Genomic DNA, 12,859 nt, shown 5'->3' on the forward strand with positions numbered 1-12,859 from the left:
TAAGCCTGCTACCAGTCGTTTTTACTGCAGTTAAGGCTCATACATTATTTCAGTATTAACAGTATTTTCAGAGTCAATTCCATTCCTTAGAAAAATACATTCAGTGTACACACACACACACATCAGCCTGATACCAGTCGCTATCACTGCATTTAAGGCTGAACTTACTTTACAATGGTATCAGCAGTATTTTCTCAGTCAATTCCATTCCTCAGAAAATAAATTACTGCACATACCTCATTTGTTGCAGGGGAGCCCTGCATGCTATTCCCCTTCTCTGAAGTTACCTCACTCCTCAGATGAGAAACAGCCAGTGGATCTTAGTTACGTCTGCTAAGACCATAGAAAAAAACCCAGGCAGATTCTTCTTCTAATGCTGCCTGAGAATAAACAGCACACTCCAGTGCCATTTAAAAATAACAAACTTTTGATTGTAGAAATAAACTAAGTTAAAAAACACCACAGATCTCTCACAGCTTCCTTTTTAGTTAGGCTGCAAGAGAATGACTGAGTATGATATGTGAGGGGAGGAGCTATATAGCAGCTCTGCTGGGTAATTCTCTTGCAGTTTCCTGTTAGGAAGAGATATATTCCATAAGTAATGGATGACCCGTGGACTGACTACACTTAACAGGAGAAACAGATAATAGAAATCATTTGGAAAGTTGCTTAAAATTGTATTCTCTTTTTAAATCCTGAAAGTTTAATTTTGACTTTACTGTCCCTTTAACTCCAACCTGTCACATTAACACATTTTAAATCAGAGTGTCGCCACATTGCAGTTATGATAATTCAATACCCTTTCAATACTTTTCATTTCTGCAATTACCAAAACTGAAATGCACATTAATACATATATATCTGAATAGAATCCTTATTGTTATACACTTGTATTCACATAAATGATTATAGTAAAAGTTATCACTGTTTTCAATGAGAGCTATTAGTATGCATGTGCTTGTGAAGCATATCTAAATATACGTCATGCACTAGCATTTTAAACATTGGTTCTGTTTAGAGAACCAGAAGTACCTTCAATAATGTAAAAGGAGTCATGCAAAGCAAGCCACCTCAGTCTCTCTGAGCAGACACTCTGTTTAAAATACTATTGCAGAGAGCATATATAGATATTCTTCACAAGCACATGCACAGTAAATGAAAATAGTGACAGCTTTTATTAGGAGCATTTTTGCTAACACAAGTATATTGGAAAAATGCATCTATTGATAACTGAAATACAATGATTAGCATTTAACACGTTCTATCTTCTCCCTCCATACAAAATTGCTAGTGTGTTTGTTTAAATACAATACACCCTTAGATGTACTGCAAACTCAACGGATGCCCCTAAGAGAAACAGTTCTATAATGCCTATGTTTTGCTATGAACTGGTGTTTCAAAATCCAAGATCACATGCACTAAAGATAAACAAACTTCTTTGCTTCTCAAACACCAATAATATATTCTTTAAAGATGTTATTGATATAGCAAACTCTACTTTTAAATCAAGTTACACATTTAATCAAGTTAAAGGCCCAGGGACATAAGACAATATTTACACAAAGCTGAATAAATAAACTATTAGGCTAGCTTTGTACACACACAAGTATTACTGAATTTTATTTTGTTGACACCAAGGGGCATATTTATCAATGTGCGAGCGGACATGATACGAAGTAACGTATCATGTCCGCTGCACATCGATATATTGGCTTCATAACTTCTGTTTCCGGTGAGCCTGAAGGCTTGCCGGAAACAAGGGGCATCAAGCTCCATATGGAGCTTGATAAATATGCCCCCAAATCTATTGGAAGATTATTCCATGTATAGGCTACCCTTTTGATAAAGAAGTAATTTTGCAAATTGCTTTCTGCTGCTCCTCTGTTTCTGTGTCTAACGCTTCTTCTGCATTGTCTTTTACAGGTTGCTTTCATCCACCTTTTCTTCAACCTTACTGGATTGGTTCTTTGGTATGTTATACCCTATCTACGTATTCCCATTCCTGTGGCAAAGTTGTTTGGAGATATCACAGCCAAGTATCGTTGGTTTGCCATCTTGTACCTTCTTGTCAGTTTCCTTATCCTGCCGCTGGCGGTTTTCGGGCTCTCTATGGCAGGCTGGATAGTGCTGGCGGCTGTGGGTGGTCCTATCCTTCTAATTATCATTGTCATAATAATAATCAATGTTCTACAGAACAAAGTTCCACAATATTTACCATCGTTCTTGAGGAACTGGGATTACCTTCCCATGTGGCTGCACTCCCTGGCTCCCTGGGACAAGCTACTGAAATCATTTTGTGGGTGCTGTTGCAAGAAGTGCTCGAAACAGAAAACAGAAGAGAAACCTAAGGACCTTTTGCCTGTGGACATAACATCCATAGAAGCAAACTGCTATGATAATCCTGAATTTATTCATTCCCAAGAACTATGAGGGTGGTCTCCACCTGTATGGACCTAATCCTTTCTCACTATTCCCACGTCCCTAACCTCAAGTATTTAATATAAAAGAAAACTTTTTTGTACATTGATAATATTCAGTCTAGTTTTTTACATAAAGAATGTTTTGTTTTACTTTTTTATGGAAACAGTTGCATTTTCAGATTGTGTTGGAACCTCATGGAACAATGGGATATGTACAAGATAGAATAATACTTTAAAGAATTAAGGAAAAGTCCAGCACTCCAGCAAAAATTTCAAAGACTTTATTGAGACTTTCACTCCATCAATGTGGCGGATATAAAAACACGCATAGAGCATGGATATAAGAATGAGTTCTCTTTTTCTGTGATAGAATAATACTTACCATCTTATCCTATAACATACCATACGTGATACAAGATATTTGCGAAAACACGGAAGACGGTTAATATAATTTGTTTGTGTAACCCTACACTGCTATAATCGGTAGTCAAACCACAAGGCCAGATTAAAACAAATTAATTACAATTACATAGAAATTAAACACTAAATAGATTTCATGCACCTCCCTCTAATTATGACCGCCGCCATGTTGGAACTTAGGTTGCACTGCAGGTAGCTGAAGAAGAGTTACTGTACATGTGCAAACACAGCAATGGAATGCAAAAAAAGTACATTTCAAAATGGTAACATCCATGATTAGCAGGAGGCGGGGAATAGCCTCAATACTATTAATTTAATATGCATTCAGTTTTTAATGTTCCTTTAAGTACTAAAGAAGAAATAATATAAATCTTCAATTACATTGTAATGCCGATGTATTGAACTTCAACTCTGGATGTTCTCTATTAACCATCTGTTAGGCCAAACAGGATGGCACTGCGCTGCATATTACCTAAGGGGTAAAAACAGGATTTAAAAGGGACATAAAACTCAAAATATTTCATTCATAATTCAGATAGAATATACAATTTTAAACAACTTTCCAATTTACTACTATCATTAAAATGTCTTCTTTTTTTGTTATCCTTTGTTGAAAAGCAGGAAGGTAAGTTCAGGTGTGTGCACGTGTTTGCAGCACTATATGGCAGCAGATTTGCAACAATCTTATACATAAGTAAGAGCACTGGATGGCAGCACTATTTCCTGTCATTTAGTGCTTCAGACCTGTGCACGTTACCTACCTATCTAGTTATCTCTTCAACAAAAAATAACATGAAAACTGTGCAAATTTGAAAATATAAGTAAATTGGAAAAAAAAAATGTAAATGCTATTCTCTATAAACAAAAATTTGGGTTTCGCCTCCCTTTAAGGATGTTCAGGTTGAATCACTGTTTATCCCTTAATAGCCATGAAAGGCGACAAACCCCTTTCCTGCACAGATTAAACCAAGGCTTAATGTAGTTATATCAAACACAGGAGCCAGTGGTAAAACTGAGTAGCCAGCTAAATATTTGTTAGGTGCTGTGTAATATATTTGTATAATAATATTAAAAACAAGGAGGGTGAGCTAGTTTCCTGGCTTATAGAATTTGTCATGCCCTGGGTTTAAGTGGATAAGAATGGTTAAGGAGAAATATCTGTGTGTTGGGGGGGGGGGGGGCGACAAAATCTTAATTCAACGTCCCGCTAGTATACTATTTTTCAGATGATGTGTGTTTATGTGAATAGAAGTGAAAATAAATGTTATAGTTGTCTAAAAAGAAAAAAACAAGGAGCATTTCCTGATTAATCTATGTTAAACCTTTCTTATTCATAAAACACAAATATTATGGATTTATCAGTAGGGCAAGTTGTGGTACTTTTTGTAATGTTATATGTATTGTTATGAACATCTCAGCACACAAATAAGGCACAACACAGGTGTATTAAAACTCTTCAAAACTACATAGTCTTGTTGTATTATTGAGTGTGAAGTATAGTTTTTATGTATGTTAGAGACAACAGTCAGGTGACAAAGCATTAAAGAGACAGTCTACACCTTAATCATCTTAAAGTCTTACCTTAGATTAAGCTGCATATAGTCTCCTGAACCCCTTTCTATATCATGTAGCAGGAATGGTAAAAAAGTTATTTTAAAATTAATATGATTTCTGGCCAGTTTGAAATGGCTGCCAAGCTCCACCCACTAATGACATCATGGCACTCTGCTGAATAGCACTGACAGTCTGTTTAATTCAATTAGTGAACCTTTTGTGATTGGATGCCATATTGCAGTCCAGATCATCATGTCATCAGTGGGCTGAGCTTCGCAGCCATTTAACAGTGGCCAGAAACAATATTCATTTGAAAAAGGAAATGTTTGCTTACCTGATAAATTTATTTCTTTTACGATATGACGAGTCCACGGATTTCATCCTTACTTATGGGATATCGCCTCCTGGTCAGCAGGAGGAGGCAAAGAGCTCCGCAGCAGAGCTGCATAAATAGCTCCTCTCTTCCCCCCCAACCCAGTCATCCGACTGAAGTTAGGAAGAGAAAGGAAAAGCCAAAGAGCAGAGGTGACTGAAGTTTAGCAAAAATAAAAACCTGTCTTTAGAAAAAAAACGACAGGGTGGGCCGTGGACTCATCATATCGTAAAATAAATAAATTTATCAGGTAAGCATAACTTTCCTTTTCTTTTACAAGATATGACGATTCCACAGATTTCATCCTTACTTATGGGATACAATACCAAAGCTATAGGACACGAATGAAAGGGAGGGACAAGACAGGAACCTAAACGGAAGGCACTACTGCTTGAAGAACCTTTCTCCCAAAAACAGCCTCGGACGAGGAAAAAGTATCAAATTTGGAAACTTTGGAAAAAGTGTGAAGAGATGACCAAGTTGCAGCCTTGCAAATCTGTTCAACAGAAGCATCATTTTTAAGTGCCCATGAGGAAGCCACAGCCCTAGTAGAATGAGCCGTAATTCGTTCTGGAGGCTGCTGCCCAGCAGTCTCATATGCGCCACGGATAATACTCTTCAGTCAAAAAGAAAGAGAGGTAGTCGTAGCTTTCTGACCCCTACGTTTCCCAGCAAAAACAACAAAAATTAAGATGTTTGACGAAAATCCTTAGTCGCCTGCAAGTAGAACTTCAAGGCACGGACTACATCCAAATTATGTAACAGACGCACCTTCTTAGAAGAAGGGTTAGGACACAAGGAAGGAACAACAATTTCCTGATTAATATTTTTGATAGAAACAACCTTAGGAAGAAACCCAGGTTTGGTACGTAACACCACCTTATCAGAATGGAAAATAAGATAAGGAGAATCACATTGTAATGCCGAAAGCTCAGAAACTCTGCGAGCAGAAGAAATAGCAACCAAAAATAAAACTATCCAAGATAATAACTTAATATCTATGGAATGCATAGGTTCAAACGGAACCCCTTAAAGAACATTAAGAACTAAATTCAAACTCCAAGGAGGAGCAATTGGTCTAAACACAGGCCGGATTCTAGTCAGGGCCTGACAAAAAGATTGAATATCTGGAACATCTGCCAGACATTTGTGTAGCAAAATAGACAAAGCAGAAATCTGTCCCTTTAAGGAACTTGCTGACAACCCTTTCTCCAATTCTTCTTGGAGAAAACATAAAATCCTGGGGATCCTTACCCTACTCCATGAGTAGCCCTTGGATTTGCACCAATAAAGATATTTACGCCATATCTTATGGTAAATTCTTCTAGTAACAGGCTTGCGTGCCTGAACCAAGGTATCAATGACCGGATCAGACAACCCCCGCTTAGATAAAATCTAGCGTTCAATCTCCAAGCAGTCAGCTGAGGAGAAATTAGATTTGGATGATGGAAGGGACCCTAAATGAGAAGGTCCTGCCTCAATGGAAGCTTCCACGGCGGCAGAGAGGACATGTCCACTAGATCGTCATACCAAATCCTGCGAGGCCACACAGGAGCGATTAGAATCACCAAAGCCCTCTCGTGTTTGATCCGTGCAATCACCCGGGGAAGGAGAGCAAACGGCGGAAACACATAAGCTAGGTTGAACGACCAAGGCACTGCCAAGGCATCTATCAGTTCGGCCTGAGGATCCCTGGACCTGGATCCATATCTTGGAAGCTTGGCATTCTGACGAGACGCTATCAGATCCAATTCCGGTCTGCCCCACCTGAGAATCAGGGTGGCAAAGACCTCCGGATAGAGTTCCCATCCCCCCGGATGAAACGTCTGTCTGCTCAAGAAATCCGCCTCCCAGTTGTCCACTCCTGGGATGTAGATTGCCAACAGATAACAAGAGTGAGCCTCCGCCCATCAAATTATCTTGGATACTTCTGTCATCGCTAAGGAACTCCTTGTTCCTCCCTGATGATTGATGTAAGCCACAGTCATGACGTTGTCCGACTGAAATCGGATGAATTTGGCCGAAGCCAACTGAGGCCAAGCCTGAAGCGCAATGAATATTGCTCTCGATTCCAGAATATTGATTGGAAGTAGAGACTCCGACCGAGTCCACACACCCTGAGACTTCAGGGAATTCCAGACTGCACCCCAAACTAGTAGACTGGCGTCCGTTGTCACTATCACTCATGAAGGTCTGCGGAAGCACGTCCCTTGGGACAGATGATCCAGCGACAATCATCAAAGAAGAGAGTCTCTTGTCTCCTGATCCAGATCTATCTAAGGAGACAAATTTGCATAATCTCCATTCCACTGTCTGAGCATGCTCAGTTGTAGAGGTTTGAGATGAAAACGAGCAAACGGAATGATGTCCATTGCCGCCACCATCAATCCAATTACCTCCATGCACTGAGCCACTGATGGCTGAGGATTGGACTGAAGGGCTCGGCATGTATTCAGAATCTTTAACTTTCTGACTTCCGTCAAGAAGATTTTCATGGATATAGAGTCTATTAGATTTCCCAGGAAAGGAACCCTTGTCTGTGGAATTAGTGAACTCTTTTCTAGATTCACCTTCCACCCGTGAGTCCTTAAAAAGGACAGAACAATGTCGGTATGAGACTTTGTCAGTTGATAAGACGACGCCTGGATCAGAATATCGTCCAGATAAGGTGCCACTGCAATGCCCCGTGGTCTAAGAACAGCCAGCAGAGACCCTAGAACCTTCATGAAGATCCTGGGTGCCGTGGCCACCCCGAAAGGAAGAGCCACAAACTGAAAATGTTTGTCCAGGAAGGCAAACCTTAGGAACTGGTGATGATCTCTGTGGATAGGAATATGAAGATATGCATCCTTTAAGTCCACGGAAGTCATATATTGACCCTCCTGGATCAATGGAAGAATTGTCTGAATAGTCTCCATCTTGAAGGATGGAACTCTGAGAAACTTGTTTAGACTCTTGAGATCTAAAATAGGTCGGAATGTTAACTCTTTTTTGGGAACCACAAAAAGGTTTGAGTAAAACCCCTGCCCCTGTTCCTGTTTTGGAACGGGACAAATTACTCCCATAGTGGAAAGGTGTTTTACACAACATAAGAACGCCTCTCTTTTTATCTGGTCTACAGACAATCGTGAAAGAAGAAACCTTTCCCTTGGGAGGGAATTTTTGAACTCCAACTGATACCCTTGAGAAACGATCTCTAGTGTCCAGGGATCCTGAACATCTCTCATCCAAGCTTGGACAAAGAGAGAAAGTCTGCCCCCTACTAGATCCGGTCCCGGATCGGGGGCCGCCCCTTCATGCTGTCTAGGTAGCAGCGGCAGGCTTCTTGGGTTGTTTACCCTTATTCCAACCCTGGTTAGGTTTCCAGGTGGCTTTGGCTTGAGAATAATTCCCTTCCTGCTTAACGGAAGAGGAAGAGGGGATTCCCTTGAAGTTTCGAAAGGAACGAAAATTACTCTGTTGTCCCCGTTGCTTAGCTGTTTTGTCCGGAGGGAGGAGATGACCCTTACCTTCCGTAATGTCAGAAATGATCTCCTTAAAGTCAGGCCCGAACACGGTCTTACCTTTGAAAGGAATCGCCAAGAGCTTTCATTTAGAGGACACATCCGCAGACCAAAATGTTAACCATAATGCTCTACGCGCTAAAATGGAAAATCCTGAATTCTTAGCCGCCAATTTGGCGATCTGAAAGGCGGCATCCGTAATAAAGGAATTAGCCAGCTTAAGGGCCTTAATTCTATCCATTATTTCTTCTAAAGGAGTCTTAGTCTTAAAGGACTCTTCTAGAGCGTCAAACCAAAAGGCAACCGCCGTTGTGACTGTTACAATGCAGGCCGTTGGTTGAAACAGAAACCCTTGATGAATATATAGCTTTTTTAGAAGACCTTCCAATTTTTTATCCATAGGGTCCTTGAAAGCACAACTGTACTCAATAGGGATAGTCGTACACTTAGCCAGGGTAGATATAGCTCCCTCCCCCTTAGGGACCGTCTGCCAAGGTCCCGAACGGTGTCAGCTATAGGGTACATTTTCCTAAAAATAGGGGAAGGGGAGAACGGGATACCCGGTCTCTCCCATTCCCTTGTAATAATTTCCGAAATTCTCTTAGGAACCGGAAAAACATTGGAATAATAAGGGACCTCTAATTATTTGTCCATCTTACTCAACTTCTCTGGTGGGACCACAATAGAGTCACAGTTGTCCAGAGTTACCAAAACCTCACGTAGCAAAAGGCGGAGGTGTTCAAGTTTAAATCTGAAGGACATGAGATCCGAATCTGTCTAGGGTAATGCACTTCCTGTGTCAGACAGTTCCCCCTCAGACAGGGCCTCCCTACCCCCCAATTCAGAACCCTGGGAAGGTATATCAGAGATAGCTATTAAAGTATCAGAAGTTGCACGGACCACGTGGGCCTCTGTTCTGCTGCGTTTGCCTTGTAACACTGGCAACTTAGATAAAAAAAGAGTGGATGACATAACTGCAGCCATATCCTGCAGTGTAAATGAAGTAGACGCCGTTGAAGAACATGGCGCCACCTGTGTGGCAGTAAATGCTGTGACGCTTGGGGAGAAAGATGCGGCACACCCTGAATTTCATCAGTCTGAGGACATTCATTAGATATATCATTATTAAAGAAAATCTGTTCTTTACACTGTAAAGCCCTCTCAATACATGGGGGACAAAGTGTAACAGGGGGTTCCACAATGGCATCTAAACACATAGGACAAGTATTTTGTTCAAGGTCATCCATTTTGATAACCTGGACAAAAGAAAGCAAGTCAGAAGCACTGAAAATATTTAGTGTAAAATTCAGTCTACATTAAATTTTGTGAGTAGTACTGTGTCTTTAAGAAAAACGTTAACTGAATTAAAGCCCTTTTATAAGGCAGAGAGCAATTGTTTACGCCTCCCCTGCATGGAGCCTTGAAAAATAAGAGCTATACTAATAAAATCCCTCAGTAACCTCGCCGCAGCTCCGCTGCGGTTCCTACCTGCCTCCACATGAGCAACTCAACTCCTCAAGTACGGCGCACATAAGATCGCTTGGAAAAAATTACCACGAGCGAACGTAGGAGCCGTAAGGAGATGCAGATCTAAGACCTCTACCGGAACCAGCTGAAAGGGAACTGCGCTGCAAAGCGCGCAAGAAATAAGCCCCGCCCCTCATGGGCATAAATACACAAGTAAAAAAATGCCATGTACCGGAGCCATATTATGTAAAAACACATCACCGGAACAATCCCCAGCGTCAGCCATATTAATAAATGAACAGAGCAATGCCCGTTTACAGTGCCCACCAACACTACATTATCCCAGCGCTTCTAGGCGAACATTGTAATGCCAGAATGTCTGGATAACTAAACCATTATGTTTGTGCTGTGCACATATCCCAGCGCTTCTATGCTAAGCCAATGCCAGAATGTCTGGAAGTTAAAGGGATGCCCTTCCATAGCCCCCATTTACAGTTAGTTCTGAGATATGTTGCTCCAAAATAAAAACTGCACTTACCTCCATGCTGAGGAACAGCATACCAAACTCACAGTGTCAGGAGATCCATTCTTCCTCCTGAGGTCCTGTGAAAAACAGAGGGGTCTTAATCACTTTTACCTCTAAGACCATAAACAGAAAAAGCAGCACAATCATGGGAGGCGCAGTGGAGTCAAATCCACCAGTTCCCATAGCCTGACAGGCTAGATCCAGAGGCTGCCCTGTAGAAAAATAGTACACTCTGGCACCATTTGAAAATAAAAAACTCTTGATTGAAGAATCTAAACTAACACCTCACTTTACCTCTTCCTATCACTAACGCAGGCAAAGAGAATGACTGGGTTGGGGGGGAAGGGAGGAGCTATTTATGCAGTTCTGCTGTGGAGCTCTTTGCCTTCTCCTGGGCGAAATCCCATAAGGATGAAATCCGTGGACTTGTCATATCTTGTAAAAGAAATAACTTTTTTACCATTCTGGCTGCATAATATAGAAAGGGTGCAGAAGGCTATTTGCAGCTTAATCTAAGGTAAGACTTTAAGATGACCAAGGTGTAGACTGTCCCTTTAAGAGCCAGATTACAAGTAATTTTTTATTGCTCATGAGCACTAAACTCAAGGTAAAAATTTGCGCTGGTATTAAAATTTAAAAGTAAAAAAGCGCAAACAAAACACTCAGACGCGCTAACTTTAGTACTTCGGGTATCACGACCGCACTAACATCCTCTCCCATAGACTTGTATTGGGCACACTAAAGAAAGCCTTTTCATTTTATCGGTTATGCGTTAACCCAAAACTGCAATAGATTAACTGCGCTAATGCCGAATGTGAGTTAGGAATACTTTAAATTCCTATGTTCCTCACAGAATTTTATATATATATATATATATATATATATATATATATACATATACACACACACATATATATATATATATATATATATATATACATACAGGTATATATATTTGTAAAATATATATCGAAACATCTATATGTATATATACAAATAAAGATTATATACGTATATATTCTTCTTGGGCTTTTGCTTGATCGCAACACATAACTTTCAACTATCTTGTAATATCGCTATTTAGAGCGGATGCAATATACAGTGCAAGAAATGGATGCACTAGAACAATCAGTAGTGCTAAACCTTTTCTGTAAAATCTGACTTTACCACAGACTTGTAATATCTAGCTGTGCGATAACGTCAATGTGGTCCAGCAACACTGCTTATTGCGTCCCGCGCTATCATTAGCGTCACTTGTAATCTGGCCCTTAGTGGGTAATAATTATAAAGTGCAATATTCTAATCAACCCACAGTAAATGAGGTGAAGAGTGTTAATTCACAATTTACTATATTCATTGTGTTGATTCGTATGAGCAACTTAATGAATCCATAAGTCATTATAACACAAAGATGATACACAAAAAAAGGGTGTAGTGAAATGTCATGGTCCCTGCAAGACCACAGTGAGATGTAGTGCACACTACCTATGTAAGCTTTTCAACAAAGAATGAAATAAGAACAAATCAAATTTGATAATAATGGGAAACGTTCTCAAAATGGTATGCTAGGTCTAAATCACAAAATAATGAGTTTTATGTCCCTTTAACAAATTCTTCGAAAGAATTACCTTTCACATATCTTTTACATTAGTAGCAAAGTTATTAACCTAGCGTAAAAAGCTGAGTCATTTAAAAAAAAAAAAAAATACATGTTGGTTAACACGTCCTAATTACTTTCTGCTGCCTAATGTGAGCTTATGTTAAACCAAGAAAAATGTGTTATTTTCAATGGGTAACTCATTGCTCAAGTTTGGTAGCATCATTATGTCTTAGTAATGGGCAGTGCAGAGGTCATATTCATAACGGTTTGTAGGCGCTCATAATAATCAGTTCATCCACATCAGCTAAACAGGTTTAAAAATATAAACAAAAAGTTGCACGTAGAACTTAAAGGGATGAAGCGATATCCAACAGTGCTCATTTAGTAAATATATATATATATATATATATATATATATATATATATATATAAATCGGTGTAGAAGAAGGGCACGTTCAGGATTTGTATAGAGAAGAATATTTTCTTTATTCTTAGATCATTAATACATGGTTGACGTTTCGGCCCTCAGTTGGGCCTTCATCAGGACAGGTATAATCTTTAAACAGCCGAGTGGCGACGATCACAGATCCATACAGGCGAGTGCGCTGTTTGGAAAGCGAGCTTGGGCGGATCATGATGAATTTCTCCATGCGAAAAAAGGAAGTTCTCCTGATTTATCTTTTCAAAACCGTGTTTTTTAGGTAGTATTTTTTGCCCTCTTCAAGTAATCTATTACATTTGCATTTTCCATCGGGCAAATTTGCACATTCATTTGTTATAATAATGACCCTACATAATCGTAAAACATTCAAATTGTTAATACAACTCTCTTTCTTTGTGTGGCAATTTTACATTCTCTGTTTGGCATTTGTATATAACCAAAGATAGACCTGCTAGAATCAGAAAGTACTACGTCAGAAATAGATATGAACTATCATGCGCTTATTTGTAGCAGAAGTTGATAAATGATACATTCGTAACTGGGCGTAATGCTAA

The 12,859-nt window shown here is 39.7% G+C and overlaps 1 protein-coding gene across 1 annotated transcript in view; it reads left to right on the top strand.

Moving 5' to 3' along the window:
- Nucleotides 1–2,430, top strand: part of LOC128643196 (sodium-dependent phosphate transport protein 2C-like) — a gene marked incomplete at its 5' end in the record, with an annotated part of 95,814 nt that extends 93,384 nt beyond the window's left edge. Inside the window, one exon of the mRNA XM_053696181.1 lies at nucleotides 1,924–2,430. Coding sequence (XP_053552156.1) covers nucleotides 1,924–2,430 — 507 coding nt within the window. The remainder of the gene's footprint in view (nucleotides 1–1,923) is intronic.
- Nucleotides 2,431–12,859: the final 10,429 nt, after the last annotated feature.

This window comes from Bombina bombina, chromosome 12, assembly GCF_027579735.1.
Source record: "Bombina bombina isolate aBomBom1 chromosome 12, aBomBom1.pri, whole genome shotgun sequence".
Classification (NCBI taxonomy): Eukaryota; Metazoa; Chordata; class Amphibia; order Anura; family Bombinatoridae; genus Bombina; species Bombina bombina.